This window comes from Electrophorus electricus, chromosome 14, assembly GCF_013358815.1.
Source record: "Electrophorus electricus isolate fEleEle1 chromosome 14, fEleEle1.pri, whole genome shotgun sequence".
NCBI lineage: Eukaryota > Metazoa > Chordata > Actinopteri > Gymnotiformes > Gymnotidae > Electrophorus > Electrophorus electricus.
In genome coordinates, this window is record NC_049548.1 from 18,560,664 (window position 1) to 18,575,021 (window position 14,358).

Consider the following 14,358-nt stretch of genomic DNA (forward strand, 5'->3'; position numbering starts at 1 on the left):
CCGGGATGCTGCCGTCGTCTTCTCAGGGCACTGGGACTTACTCAGGCCTGAAGACATCGCTGGGCCTCTGGCATTTTCTCTCTCTCATGCCCTCAGGCTGGACACAACCAGTGGGAAAGGGGAGGCTGGTTCTGCTTCAGTCTCGATTTATGTGGAGTCAGATCTGTTCATTTTTCCATTAGTAGATCAGAAGAGAGGGAAGCCAAGTTCTTCTGCTGAGTTCTCAGGGTGATGTGCAGTCAGAAGATGGCCTATATGTCCCTTAGCATTACACATTCATTCTTCTTGTTTTGAGTTTCTCGAGAAGAGGAAACGTTGTCTCACTGGCACTGGTCTCTTGTTGGTCACTGTTGAATGTCTATGTTGGTGGGTGAATGTGTGTAGTGAGACAGCTCAGGCTGGAGAGGGGCTGGATCCTACCTCCCACCACTCAAGGCAATGAACCTTCTGCCCCGGTTAACTCCTCACTGTCTGGCAACCTTCCCCCCTCCCATCGCTCTCTCCATCTTTCCCTCTCCCCCTCTCTCTCCCCCTCTTTCTCTCCCTCCCTCCATTCCTCTCTTCCTCTCTCTCTACCTCACTGTCTCTCTTTTTTCTTCCCTCCCCCTCTCTTCATTGGCAAGATGCTTTTTATTCGAAGGCGAAATATTGTTACATTTTAATGTAAAAAAGTAAATAAATAAAAATCACATTTAAAAAAGCTCCAAAGGATAAATAGTGCAATGAAAAATCCCAATAAACATAGTACCTTACTGTAAGTGTTTGTGTGTGGTATGGTTAGTCCTGCATGATTGAATGTTAGGCTTGCTCTCTCTCTCTCTCTCTCTCTCTCTCTCTCTCTCTCTCTCTCTCTCTCTCTCTCTCTCTCTCTCTCTCTCTACATGCACTCAGGTAATTTTAAAGGAGAAATTTTAAAGGAGAAATTCCTTTAAAGTAATTTGTACCACAAAAGGCAAATATAGCATATTTGCTATAAAAAAAAGATCTATTTTTATTTTTACATTGTTTATATAAAGTGCAGTTGAAGACTCACATTTTTGTAGTCCTCAAACGAACCAGTTTATACTCCATAGAGCGGGCTCTCATATGGATGCGTCCAGGATTAAAATAGATTTAGTACAGAATATTAACCATCCAGGCTGGTGTCAGTATAATGGATATCAGTTTAATGGATGTTTCTTAATGTGAAGAAGATTTATTGGGAAAATCGACTTATTGCTTAAAAAAGCTTTGTACCATGAACTAAGGAAACAAGATATGCGATTGGTTTGATTTCACGACAGAACAAAAATAGGATCTGAATTCTGGATTATTGAAAACTAAATAAATTGGTTTATATTAAATCGAACGATCATTTTTATTTTTCGATAAATAAACTTTTATTTTGACAATTATTAGTAGAGCGGAAATAACTCGTGTGTTCCCAACTAAGAAGTTCGGTTTGGACAGTTGAGTGTAAAATCGCACAGTAACCTTCAGTGGTAAATGTAGAGTAATATTACGTAGGTAAATTACAAATCCTAACTTTTTTGTTCATGTATACTGGGAAATAGCCTTTTAAACTACAACTGCATAAACTGTTGGGGATAATTATGATCAGTTAGCCCAGCTGTAGCACTGATCGTGGTCAGAGAGAAAACATGACAAAGTTTAATCAAAACACTAATCTGCGTTTATCATAGTGCAGAGGTAGGTCGGCGTCTAACTGGAGCTAAAGCAATAGTAGTTAAGATTCCTTGTCTTTCTCCTTTGTTAACCTAGGGGCGATGTCAGGAGGAGCAGTGCTACGTTTTCTCCTGCCCAAGTGCAAACCGGCCGCGTCCATGCCTTGGAAGGTTCCGCGTCGCAGGCCCGTCGATACGAGGACGGGCTCTCCGCAATGGGATCTGCTTCCACAGGGCCGGGCGGTTCATTTCAGTGCACTACTGCTGGCGGGACACAACAAGTGGTCCAAAGTAAAAGATATAAAAATCCCGAAAGACGCTGCTCGAGCGCGGATCATCACGAAGTTTTCAATGTTGATCAAAGTGGCAGTGAAAGGTGATGGCGTGTGTCCGCTACCAATCCTGAGATTGTAAATAGCCTGCTTTGGTTCGGTGTCAGACCTCTTTCTGTCTCTGATTAACCTTGTTCTGTGTCTTATTTTTAGAGGGAGGATCTAATCCAGAGTTTAATGTCGCTTTGGCGCAGTTGATAGAACAGTGCAGAAACAAAAATATACCCAAAGCCACTATAGAGGCTGCTATCCATGGAGCGGTAAGCGTTTATAGTTTATTAGCGCTGGGGCCGTAAAAGAAACCGACCACCGAAACAAAGAGTCACTAGCTAATGATGAGGTTTTGCAGCTCCCCTCAAGGTTGATTTAATTCGACATTTGACAGTCACACCAGCTCAGTCCATAGCTGATGTTTATTTTGCTATATTTTGCTTTATGTTTTCCTTATTTATGTTAATATGTTACAGTACATAGGCGGAGCTAAATATGCATGACTGGGTTGCGGATGTGTGGGTTAATTAACCCCTGTTGGCTCTGTCACACAGGAGAAGTCCAAGGCTGCATCCCACCACTTTTATGAGGCCCGTGGCCCGGGGGGATGCCTACTCCTCATCGAAGTTTTCACAGATAACAACACTCGTTCGCACCAGGAGATCAAACACCTCTTACTGAAAAATGGGTGTGTTTTTTGTGGGGAGGGGCTAATGGCACATGGTGTCCGAGACCAACGTTACATAGTAAATTCATTCTGGAATCTGTTCGTTTTGAAATAACGACCAATAAGATGACCCCACAGGCTGTAGATTTAGGAGTGAGATGGGCAGGTTTGCATGCTCCTATAGCTCACCTGGTAGAGCAGATGGGTAAAGTGAGGTGCTTAGGAAGCAAATGCATACTGGTGCATGCATAAGTCACCCTGGATAAGAACATCTGCCAAAACCCTAAAAAGTGCATGCATGACTTCATTTATCCACAGGGCGGTGCTCTGTGTTGGCGCACTCAATAATTTTGACAGGAAGGGCGTGGTGGTTGCATCCAGAGATGGAGTGTCTGCTGAGAGAGCCCTGGAGCTGGCAATAGAGGCAGGAGCTGAAGATGTGCACGAGACAGAGGATGAGGAGCAGAGGTCTTTACTGCAGGTTAGATAATCATCCCCAAACCAACATTGACTGCTCCATTAGCACACTGCTGGCAGGAGGAACCAGCTGCTGTGAAAAATAACAAGTGGATTTGTTGGGTTGAAGGTATGATAAGAAGCCTGCTGTTATATGCAACAGATTATGGAACTTTGGTGCAAAACTGCATAATTAGTCTTTAAGACGCATAAAACAGCTATGGGGATAGGTCAGTAAGTAAATCAAGAGTTAAAGTAATTAACTGGAGTTTAAATTAACACAGAGATGATTCACTAAGATTCACTGTTCTTTTCCTGTTGCTGTAATGTGCCTGTTTCCATAAACACTTCCTCGCCTCCCTCTAGGGTAATACTACCGATTTCTTTCCAAACTTTGTGATCAGTGTTGGGGTAATGAAGTCTTAACAGAGTTTTGCCCAGCTCTAGATACATTCAAGATACATTCTCTCATGATTTCTTCATGGCTGATTGGTGCCTTTTTTTTACCTTCAGTTCATCTGTGACCTTAGCTCCACGAAGGGAGTGCGGACTGCCCTAGAAGCTTTCGGGGTGCACACGCTGTCCACTGGGATGGAATACATTTCCCACACTCCCACCCCTCTGCCCCAGAACCAGCTGGATGCCAGCGCCACTCTCCTGGAGGTGTTGAATAATTACCCTGACGTGGTCAGGGTCTGGGACAACATTTGTGCCCTGGAATGAGACAGACTGGCTGGGTGGCCTAGAGCACTAGGATGAGCTCTGGCTGTTTTTGCAGCTGAAACCTGCCTCACAGGACATGGACCACATCCCAGCCATGTGCTTTCATCTCCAGTGGAACCTCTGTGATTTAATTGAACTTTTTTTGTTGTTTTCTTCAGTGTTGCAAGATGAGACCTATAAGGGCATCGTAAATGTCTAGTTTGGTATTAACAATAATTTTGCCCCCAATAAAGCTGCTCCTGCTTATACAAGGCTTTTCAGTGTGCCTGAAGTTCATTAGATGGGCAGGGAGTTGCTCATCTATCTTGCAGCACATTAAGATGAATGCAGAAATCTTCTGAGGACATCTGCAGATTTGGATATATTGCCATGAATTTCAAGGGTAAACAGCCATCTTTAATGTTGCTCATATATCACTCTGTCAGACAGCATCCAGATTTTCTTGAAGAATTTGGTGAGCTGTTGTCCAGGATATTAACAGATTTTGACAGTTTACTACTTGCTGAAGACTTTAACATTCATCTTCACAAAACTAGATTCTGTTAGAAAGAATTTTCACTTAATATTGTATATTTATGTTTCATGCTCTAAAGGTAAACAGGATCATCAATGCAAGTTTCCATGCAACCAGAGCTTTAACTCAGAAATGCATTTAACGCCTGATTCAGGGAATGATAGAAGTCTTTGTATCATAGCACTGGACAGTAGTGAGGTGTCTGACAGCATCAGGGCAAAAGCCTAGATCCTGAAGTTTGAAAAGTTCATGGATGCTGTTAGCGAATCTCATAAGTGCTTATTCAGCAAAGCAGTTAGTGTTCACATTTAGCAGAAAAAATTAAGAAGCCCTTCCTCTGGAATCGCAGTACTGCTCTGAAATAAAGTTTTTTATTAAATATTTTTAACAGAAAATGGTTTTCAAACACACTGTGCTAAAGGAGTCTGTCAAAATCTTAAAGTTTAACATGTTCGTAACATGTTCGTAACCAGTTTAGTAGGGGGGTATATGATTCAAAGGGGTCACATACTCAAACTAAGCCACTCTAATCATGGAGCCTGCCTGTATTTGGTGTGGATTGGCTGGTTGCCAATACCAGCTCTTCTTCCGTTCAGTCACTGGACAGCAGACAGGGATTTTTGTTGTTTTGATCATTGTGTGAAACAAAAAATGTACCAGGCTGGAAAAAAGATTTGATTTAACAGCAACAATTGTTGACTGGGAGTGTTCTGTGGTACTGAGTGGTTTTGGAGAGCTAAATCCCATAACGAGTCTTTAGTGGAACAACAGAAAACATACATCCATGTGAGGTCACAGCACTAATGGATATGAGTTGTGTCTCATCTGCATGACCTTATCGTACCGCTCCAAACAGGTCAAGCCAGCAGAAAGTCTGGATCTGGAGCTGGGTTAGTGTTGGGGTCAGGGTTTACTTTTTAAAGTTAGTAGGGTTAGGATTAGGGGTTAGGGTTTGGGTTAAGGGTTAGCATTAGGTTTAGGATTAGGGATTAGGGGTTAGGGTTTGGGTTAAGGGTTAGCATTAGGTTTAGGGTTAGGGATTAGGGGTTTGGATTAAGGGTTATTAGGTTTAGGGTTAGGGATTAGGGGTTAGGGTTTGGGTTAAGGGTTAGCATTAGGTTTAGGGTTAGGGATTAGGGGTTAGGGTTTGGATTAAGGGTTAGCATTAGGTTTAGGGTTAGGGATTAGGGGTTAGGGTTTGGGTTAAGGGTTAGCATTAGGTTTAGGGTTAGGGATTAGGGGTTAGGGTTTGGGTTAAGGGTTAGCATTAGGTTTAGGGTTAGGGATTAGGTGTTTTGGTTAAGGGTTAGCATTAGGTTTAGGGTTAGGGATTAGGGGTTAGGGTTTGTGCTTGCGCAAAACAAGGCTGGAATGAGACAAGGCTGTGGTGAGAGTAACACATGCATAATTGAGCACACGAACCAACAGCAAAGATCGGAAATGAAACCCAAACATTTCGCTCAGTGGCACAGTGCAAATACACAAAGCCCTGAACACACCCTCAGAACCGTTACTGTCAAACGGCCACCAGAGAATTTTCTGCTCTTCAAACTTACATTCTAGCTTTCCTACCTTGCAAAGTGGAAAGAAATTGAAAAATATAGTTGATCTGCACCTAGAAAAAGTTAAAAGGAGATGTTTCAGATGAGATAAAGAAGATGAAGATGGTCATCTTTTCGTAATGACTTGGTGATGAAATTCGGAAATGACTAGCACAACTTTTAACATGTTACAGCATGTTATAAGAATGACATCAGGATAAGTCATGTCACAGACACTATAAGACTGTCAGACGGAACCTCCATTTCTACAGTAAGGTCAATATAAAGAACTTTTTCAGGTTAAAAAAGTATGCAACAGCAAAATTATTGTAGTAAAATGAAGCCATTTTGAAGTATAATTAAAAAAATTTCACAGTACTGACTCACTGCTTTTTTCAAGGACTGATCTTAGTATAAGTCTTACTCTTCATGAACTTTATGAATGGTGAATGTATGCACACAGATGTGGATAAGTCCACAGTGTGGGATTTGCAGCAAGGACTCAAATTCAGCAGTACAGAATGACTAAAAACAATTAAAGTTTACGCTTATTTAGAAAGGTAATGTGAAGTTATGCTATTCTAAAGTCAGCTTTCAGAATTGTAAAAAAATCTAAATCAGAGGCCTGTGTGCTTTTTATAGTTTGTCAGTAGTTTGTCAAAATGCAGTGCTGTGTCACACTTATGATACTTAGAATAATCGAAATGTGCAGTAGAAGGAACAGAAGAGAGGAGTGTTGATTCAGCAAATGCTGTGTGCTGGGTACTGAGACAGCTCATTTACGAGTTCATTTAATTGTATATAAGCCTCTTTATCTAGTTCAGAATGGAACACGTTGTATCCAGAATTGATCTGGCATTAAAACAAGCCTTGCTTTTAGCACCAATGCCCTTTGTCATCACTGGAATCTCTCAGCAATGTCCAGGACCTTCTCAGGCACAGGTTGTGGGGTGTCTGTGTATAGGCTGCACACAGACAGCAATGCAGTTGACATCAATGGCAATGAAAAAAATTGTTAGTGCACAGATCCGTGAGTCTTCAGTTCCAGGGAAATGATAGCCTGCCCCAGAAAGCATCCACACACATGCCAGCACGTGTGTGCATGACGTCAGGTCAGGTCCTCTCCATGGAGACACTGCAATGTGACAACATTAATCTGAATATCTGCATCTATACCTTCTCTCTTCATCTCTCTCCATCTTTCTGTCTCTCTCATCTTTCTCTTTTCTCTCAATTTCTTTGTATATCTCTTTTTCTCTCTCTCTCTCTCCAGGATAGATGCTTCTTACATTCCATTGTCTCTGCTCAGATCACATACTTTCTTGAGATTGCATCTAGTCACTGGACACTATGGTCTTGGGTCACAATATGACCGTTTGTCTCTCCTTGTCTGTCAACCTCATATGTCTGTCCCCTCCAGTGGTCCAGTTCACAAGCACAGGTGGGGCCTATTGGTGTAACCACTTGGACCTCAAGAGTGTGTGTGTTGTGACCTACTAGTTGGTGCAATCTCCACTGTTGATACGGTCAAAGCAGGGAGCTGTATGAACATAGAAAGCTCTAAATGTTTGGGCAGCATTGTGGGAGCATTCCTCTCTACCCCTGCTTGGTAATGTGACAGTGCCCTCCATTACACTGAACATGAAGGAGAAGAGCAGAACCCTGGCTGGCTGGAGGAGATGGCACTTCTTTGAAGAGGGAAAATGTCTCCTGCTCTTGTAGTAATACCAAACCTGATGGATTTCCAGACTCTAGTCAGTACTAATTCCTCACTTGTCAAGTTAGTGTTGAAAAAAATCTCAGCCTCTGTTCATTGTGCAGGGGGGCTTCTGTTGTGCTGGTTCACACACAGAATTAAGGGGGCAGTTCACCCCCTCCGATTGCCAGTCAGTCCTATGGGCAGAATTGTTCATGTGCTTTTTTAAAAAGGCTCATCCTCCTCCGTTCTAGTACTTCATTCCCTTCACTGTTTTACACACACACATACACACACTCTCTCTTTCTTTCTCTCTCCTACTGCTTTCACCTGTTCTGCATCTTCTTTCACTCTTTCTCCCTATTGTTTCTCTTTTCCTGCTCCCCAGTTCATAAAACTAAATGTGAGTTGTGTGATTTTGGTTTTGCATTATAAGTTTATGTTAGCTAAATAACACAAGTTTGAGCAGTTTTCTGGTTATATTGCTCATTTCAGGCACTTGTGTAACAGGGTCCCTTTTTGCTAATATGGCTGGGTTAGCCAACAAGTTAGCCCTGCCCTTTCCATTGCTGCCATTGATAGCTGGTCCCTTGAGCCAGGGGTTGTTAGTCATCAGACCCGTCCAGTCATGTTGCGAGTCGGCCCACACACCGAACAGATTGCACTGTTTATTATCCATGCTCCTGACTTGCAACTGATTTTGGGGTACCCATGGCTTCAGTGACATAATCCTCATGTAGACTGACTAAGCTGTCTTGGGGTCCAACATGTAAGACCTCCTGGCTGCAGCCATCCAAGCCTCAGTCTGGTGCTGGTCATGAGTGGTCCGTACCTGTCTCGAATCCCCCAGGTTCATTAGGAAGTTTTGCATGGTTGCAGCCCCACTGATTGCGTTGACCAGGAAGGCGTCTGGTCATTCTGCTGGTCCACCAAAGCCCAGCAGGCATTCGAGGAACTAGAGTGCCATCTAATCACTGCTCCTATTCTTCAGCTCCCTGATGCAGAGCTTCCATTTATTGTTGCGGTAGACGCATCTGAGGTGGGTGTTGGTGCTGTTCTGTCCCAGCGGTTAGGAGAGGACAAAAAACTGTATCCATGTGCTTACTTCTCTTGACGTCTGTCTCCTGCAGAAAGGAACTACGACATGGGCAACCGTGAATTACTGGTGGTCAAGCTTGCGCTCAAGGAGTGGAGGCACTGGCTGGAGGGGGCAAAACACGCCTTCCTGGTCTGTACGGACCACAAGAACTTGGTCTACATACAGCAGGCCAAGCGACTTCATCCACACCAGGCCAGATGGGGACCATTCTTTACCCGGTTTGACTTCACTTTCTCATACCGGCTGGGCACTAAGAACGCTAAACCAGATGCCCTCTCCTGCCTGTGGGAATCCTTGCTACCTTCTGCTCCACCCTCGACCGTTATACCCAGGGCCCGCGTCATAGCACCAATCCAGTGGGGAGTTGAGAAGGCAGTATGTCAGGCCCTCCTTGCTGAACCAGACCCGGGTGGAGGCCGTCCGGGGCAGTTGTATGTACATGCATCTCCCTTTTCAGTGCACCCAGGAGTCACCCGGACGCTCAAGTTTTTCCGTCGGCAGTTTTGGTGGCCCCGCATAGAACCCGACGTCTGAGCATTTGTGAACTCCTGTCACACCTGTGCTCAGTTCAAGGACCCCAGGACAAGGCCTGCTGTTCTGTTGCACCCATTGGCTATCCCTTCGCTGTCCCTTGGTCTCACCTCTCGCTCGATTTTATCACAGGGCTGCCCCCATCAAGGGACAACATGGTGATTTTGGTGGTCGTGGACAGGTTCTCCAAGGCCAGCCGCTTCTTTGCACTGCCAAAACTGCAATGGCCAGACCAAGAGGGTTAACCAGGACTTGGAGCACACCCTCCACTGTCTGGCCTCTTCCTGTCCATCCTCTTGGTCTGAGCACCTATTATGGGCAGAGTTTGCCCACAACACCCTGTGGCACTCCTCCTTAGGCATGTCACCATTCGAGTGCCAATTTGGGTATGCTCCGCCCATGTTTCCCAACCGAGTGGCCGATGTGGATGTTCGGTCTTCTAAGCAGACAGTCAGGCTCTGCCGCTTAGCCTGGCAAAAGGCATGCAGGGCTATTTTGTCTGCTGCCGCTGCTCAAAAGCATTATGCCAACAAGAGACAGCGACCAACGCTGACTTATCGGCCTGGACAGCGGGTTTGGCTTTGTGTGGTTATCCTCGCAAACTCGCTCCTCAGTACATCCAGCCATTCAAAGTCCTTTGCTGCATAAACCCTGTTTGTTATTCCCCCATCATTGCGGGTCCACCCCACTTTCCACCTGTCTCACCTTAAGCCTGTATTGTGTCGGGTGGGCCTCTCTGACCGGCCGGGTCTGCGCATGGTGGATGGTGCACCAGCGTACACAGTCAAGCATCTCTTGGATGTCCTGCAGGTTTGTGATGGAGTCCAGTATTAGGTGGACTGGCAGGGATACCGGCCTGAGGAGTGGTCCTGGGTCCCCTTCCGTCACATCCTGGACCGTGAACTCATTCGGGCTTTTCGGCAGGATCGTGTGGCTGACCTTGGAGCCACCCCTTCTGGGGGGGAGGGGGGGGGGGGGGTTGTAAGGGTTGGCACCAGGCCAAGGCCCCCTCCAGCCACCAGAGGGAGGCCTCGAGTCAGGCACACTACTAATCAAGCTTGATGTCCAACAGCTGGGCTAGATCTATATAAGCCCACTGACCCAGTCACTCAGTGATGGGACTTTGCCAAGCTCCTAGCCGGTAACTTTGGGTATTGAGATCTGTGTGCCCTTGTGCTACACCTCTCTTCTGCTCTGCAAAACTACATCTGTGTTTTTATATGTCCCCTCCCTTCTCCAGTTTTCCCTCTCAAGTCTGTCTCGCTCCCAAGGCTCCCCTTAGCCATTAAAGTTCCTTCCTGTTTTCTGGTTTTGTTTGGGAAGTTTTAGTTTGGTTTTCCTCACTGCATCGAGGCTGCCATTCTTCCCGTGGCATCCTTTGTTCTCCCTTTTTCCATGCTCAGCATGGTGGTTTAGTTTTTCCTTTCATTTTGTCATCCTCCATTTCTTTGAAATGCGATATACGCGAAGGTTGATTTGATGGCTGCTGTAGTCTAGCAGGAGTTTGCTTGCCTCGCAGCAAAGCAGCTGGGGTTCAACTTCCCACCTTTTTTTTTTTTTCCTCTTGTTTTACCTGTTCTTAGGTCTAACTGTTTTGCACACAGGCCCACCATCATTAAAGCGTGGTAGCTCACCCAGTAGGCTGTTGGTGTCATCACTTAGCTGACCTGGGTCTGAGCCATATTACAGTTGGCTCCATTTTGTGTTTATATCACATTGTATTTAAATAGCCTATTGCCATAATATTACAATAAAGTTCTTTAATAAATAGTACTCATAAATCATATAATAAGAAATATTCTGTGTAATACATTTTGCTTAAAATTCTAAATTATTTATCATTATTATGGTTATCTAATGATTACTAAGTCAAGCCTTAATATGATTAGTTAATGAATACTAGACAGATTGCTTAACCTTTTAGTAATACTCAACAATAATTTAATTACCCTTGGGGTAAACTGTTTGGAAGGTCTCCATGGAGGTGTGGTTTGTTGTGCCATAGAAAAGCATGTTCCTTCATCAAATCACAACACCAACCATGCCTACCATCCATGAGCATCAAATAATTCCCAAATTTCTGAGATATGCACAAGTGTTCAGACTTAAGATTCACTCACTTCTCACACTGACACTACTAGAGTCAGAAAACACGTTAAATCATCCTTCCTAGGTTTGTGCTTCCAAAGCGCAAATGTGGGCTCTATGTACTAATATGTACGCTGATACATATTAATGAAGCAGTTTTGCCAAAAAAAAAAAAAAGCTAACTGATTGATATCCATGAAGGAAACCCAGTTGCCAAATAGCAAAGAGTTAGCAGCATTATGGAAATGATATCATGCGGGTAGAAGCTTCTATTTAGTGCTAGCTATATTAACATGTTTGTTTAAGATATTCTAATATCCTCAATCTGGTTATCCATCTCTCTTACCACAGGTGATGTCTCTAGGTGCCAAAGTGCTTCCTGAGAACAAGCTCTAAGCAGACCATTCTGCATCAAGGTGTGTTTAAGGTGGTGCGGGACTGGATCAGCCCATTACTGGTGCTTCGCACTGACGTCTTCACCCAATACTCTGCCATGGTCCTCCTGAACAGGCTGAAAGATGAGCAGCCCGCTCATTGCGGCCAACGTTATCATGGACATGTTGTTCGTGGAGGACATTGCGATCAACTTCTGCACAATGTGTGTCAACCGCAACAACGAGTTGGCGACGCACCCAAGGCACATTGCGGTGCAAAGGCTGGTTCCTCATGGACACTGTGGCCGCAGCTCCTTTTGACCTGCTTGTCTTCAAGTCTGGGTGAAAGCAATGTGAAAGCATCTGAACAGTAGCAAGGTACTGTTATCAGTGTAGGATACACCTTCACATATCTAACTGGGACCTACAAAATCTATAGCAGAAGATAATGTACATCTACCAAGATAGATGGCAAAACATAATCTATAGACAAAAAAAGGAATTATAATCAAACTCTAGTAAACACTTCTTCCTTTCTACACTGTGTGCACAATTATTAGGCAAGTTGTAGTTTGGGGGAGTCATTTTATTATCAAACAGCTACCTTGCTCTTGGTCAATCCAAAATGTTAATAAACCTAAAACCTGAATATTTAAGAAAGTAAAAGTGAAGTTTTGGCTTTCTTAGGAGAATATCTATGTGTGAAGAATTATTATGCAACTAAGGGAAAAACTGAAATTTTCCCATCTCACTTGTTATTTTCATCTGTTAAAGTGAGAATAGTAAACAAACAACTCAAAATGTACATTTCTGACATTTCAAGAAAAAAAAATCAGTGACCAATATAGCCACCCTTCTTTTCAATAAGAGTCATAAGCCTTCCATTCATGGAGTCTGTCAGTTTCTTAATCTGTTGACAATTAACTTTTTGTGCAGCAGCAACCACAGCCTACCAGACACTGTTCACAGCTGTACTGTTTTCCTTCAGTGTAAATCTCCCGTTTAAGAAGGGCTCACAAGTTCTCAATAGAGTTTAGTTCAGGTGAGGAAGGGGCTATGTCATTCTTTCATCTTTAAGGCCTTTACTGGCTAGCCACACAGTGGACTATGCATGTGATGGAGCATTGTCCTTCATAGAAATCATGGTCTTCTTGAAAGATGCACCACTGTACCACTGCTTGAAGAAAGTGTGTTCTAAAAACTGGCAGTAGGTTTGGGAGTTGATTTTGAGTCCATCTTCAACCTGAAAAGGTCCGACTAGCTCATTTTTAATAATACCAGCCCATAGCAGTACTCCACCTTGCTGGCATCTGTCACTCTTGTGAGAGAGAGAGAGTCAATATCATTTCATCAGTCCATAAAACCTTTGAAAAATCTGTCTTCAGATATTTCTTGGCCCAGTCTTTATGTTTCACATCATGTGTCTTGTTCAGTGGTGGTCAGGTTTCAGCCTTCCTCACCTTGGCCATGTCTTTGAACATCTTGTACTTCTGGGCACTCCAGGAAGGTTGCAGGTCTGCACTATGACAGCACTGGAGGATAATGAGTTCCCGGTCGCTTCATGTTTGATTCTTCCTGAATCTTTGGCAGTTAATTTGTGTCTTTTTTCTGAACACATTTCTTATGACCCTGTTAACTATTTGCAACAAAATGGTTGATGGTTCTGTGATCACGCCCCAATATCTTAGCAATTTTAAGAGTGCTGCATCCCTCTGAAAGACTTTTTACAATTTTTGACTTTTCAGAGTTAGTTAAATCTCTTTTTTTTGGCCCATTTTTCCTGAGGAAAAGAAGCTGCCTAATAATTACACATCTTGATAAAGGGAGTTGATCTCCTTAGGCCACAAACCTCCCTCAATAAGTAACTAACTAACCCTAACCCTAAACCTAACCCTCATTACACAAATACACATCGCCTGATATGCTTAAATCAAATAAGCATTCAGGTTTATACAGCTTGGACTTTGAAAATGCTCTCATGCCTAATAATTATGAACACAGTGTAATAATACTTATTGTCATTCTAAATTCAGACACCAACCACTCTGACTGGTCTTCTCAAGACTGCCCGGTGGTTGGTCTGTCTGGCCAAGAAGTTAGATAGGTACTCCGATTATGGTCCTCTTCTTGCTCGTGTGCACGTTTGTGCTGTTCGTAAACTGTATCTGGTATGCAATCGGCCACGTGCCAAGGCCCTACATGAAAACAGACTGGTTGGACAACCTGGCTGAGCAACTGGGGAGGCATTGCAATGATGCAACGATACATTACAGCACTTTACTTCACCTTCAGTAGCCTAACCAGTGTGGGCTTTCTGAACGTCTCACCCAGTACTAACTCCTAGAAGCTGTTTTCCATCTGTATCATGCTCATTGGCTGTAAGTCATTCCTCATACTTCCAACTCCTTCTCTCCAATTGCAACACATAGCATCCAGCTACCAGCCCATAGCCGCACACCTTTCAACCATCCTTATATCTGGTATGCTAATATTCTTTCCAAACATCAGCTTTCTTAATATTCTCTTCCTCAGCATTTTGTAAATTTCAAACAGTATAGGATAATATTGCAATCTTAATTTGAAGGACCAATAGCAGCTGAAACTTGAAATGATTCATTTTTAGAGGTCATTGTAATGCATATGTGATGCTCTGTCCCCGGTGGTCATACGGGGGCATGTGTT

At 43.7% G+C, this 14,358-nt stretch overlaps 1 protein-coding gene across 2 annotated transcripts; it reads left to right on the forward strand.

The window, feature by feature from the left end:
- Nucleotides 1-1,412: 1,412 nt before the first annotated feature.
- LOC113576837 (translational activator of cytochrome c oxidase 1) lies at nt 1,413-4,730 on the forward strand. 2 transcript variants are annotated; one of them, XM_027009164.2, is made up of 6 exons: nt 1,413-1,502; nt 1,762-2,040; nt 2,150-2,256; nt 2,542-2,675; nt 2,973-3,135; nt 3,624-4,730. In XM_027009164.2, exons 2-6 carry the CDS (start codon nt 1,767-1,769, stop codon nt 3,831-3,833), a joined length of 888 nt encoding a protein of 295 aa, XP_026864965.1. In that variant the 5' UTR covers nt 1,413-1,502; nt 1,762-1,766; the 3' UTR covers nt 3,834-4,730. The 2 variants fall into 2 exon arrangements, with proteins under 2 accessions (XP_026864965.1, XP_026864964.1); XM_027009163.2 differs by having other exon boundaries at nt 1,415-1,506.
- Nucleotides 4,731-14,358: the final 9,628 nt, after the last annotated feature.

Coding starts and splice junctions, on each gene's coding strand:
- LOC113576837 (XM_027009164.2), top strand. CDS start 1,767: ATGTCAGGAGGAGCAGTGCTACGTTTTCTCCTGCCCAAGTGCAAACCG. Junction 2,041..2,149: donor GATCAAAGTGGCAGTGAAAG/GTGATGGCGTGT, acceptor TCTTATTTTTAG/AGGGAGGATCTAATCCAGAG. Junction 3,136..3,623: donor AGCAGAGGTCTTTACTGCAG/GTTAGATAATCA, acceptor TTTTACCTTCAG/TTCATCTGTGACCTTAGCTC.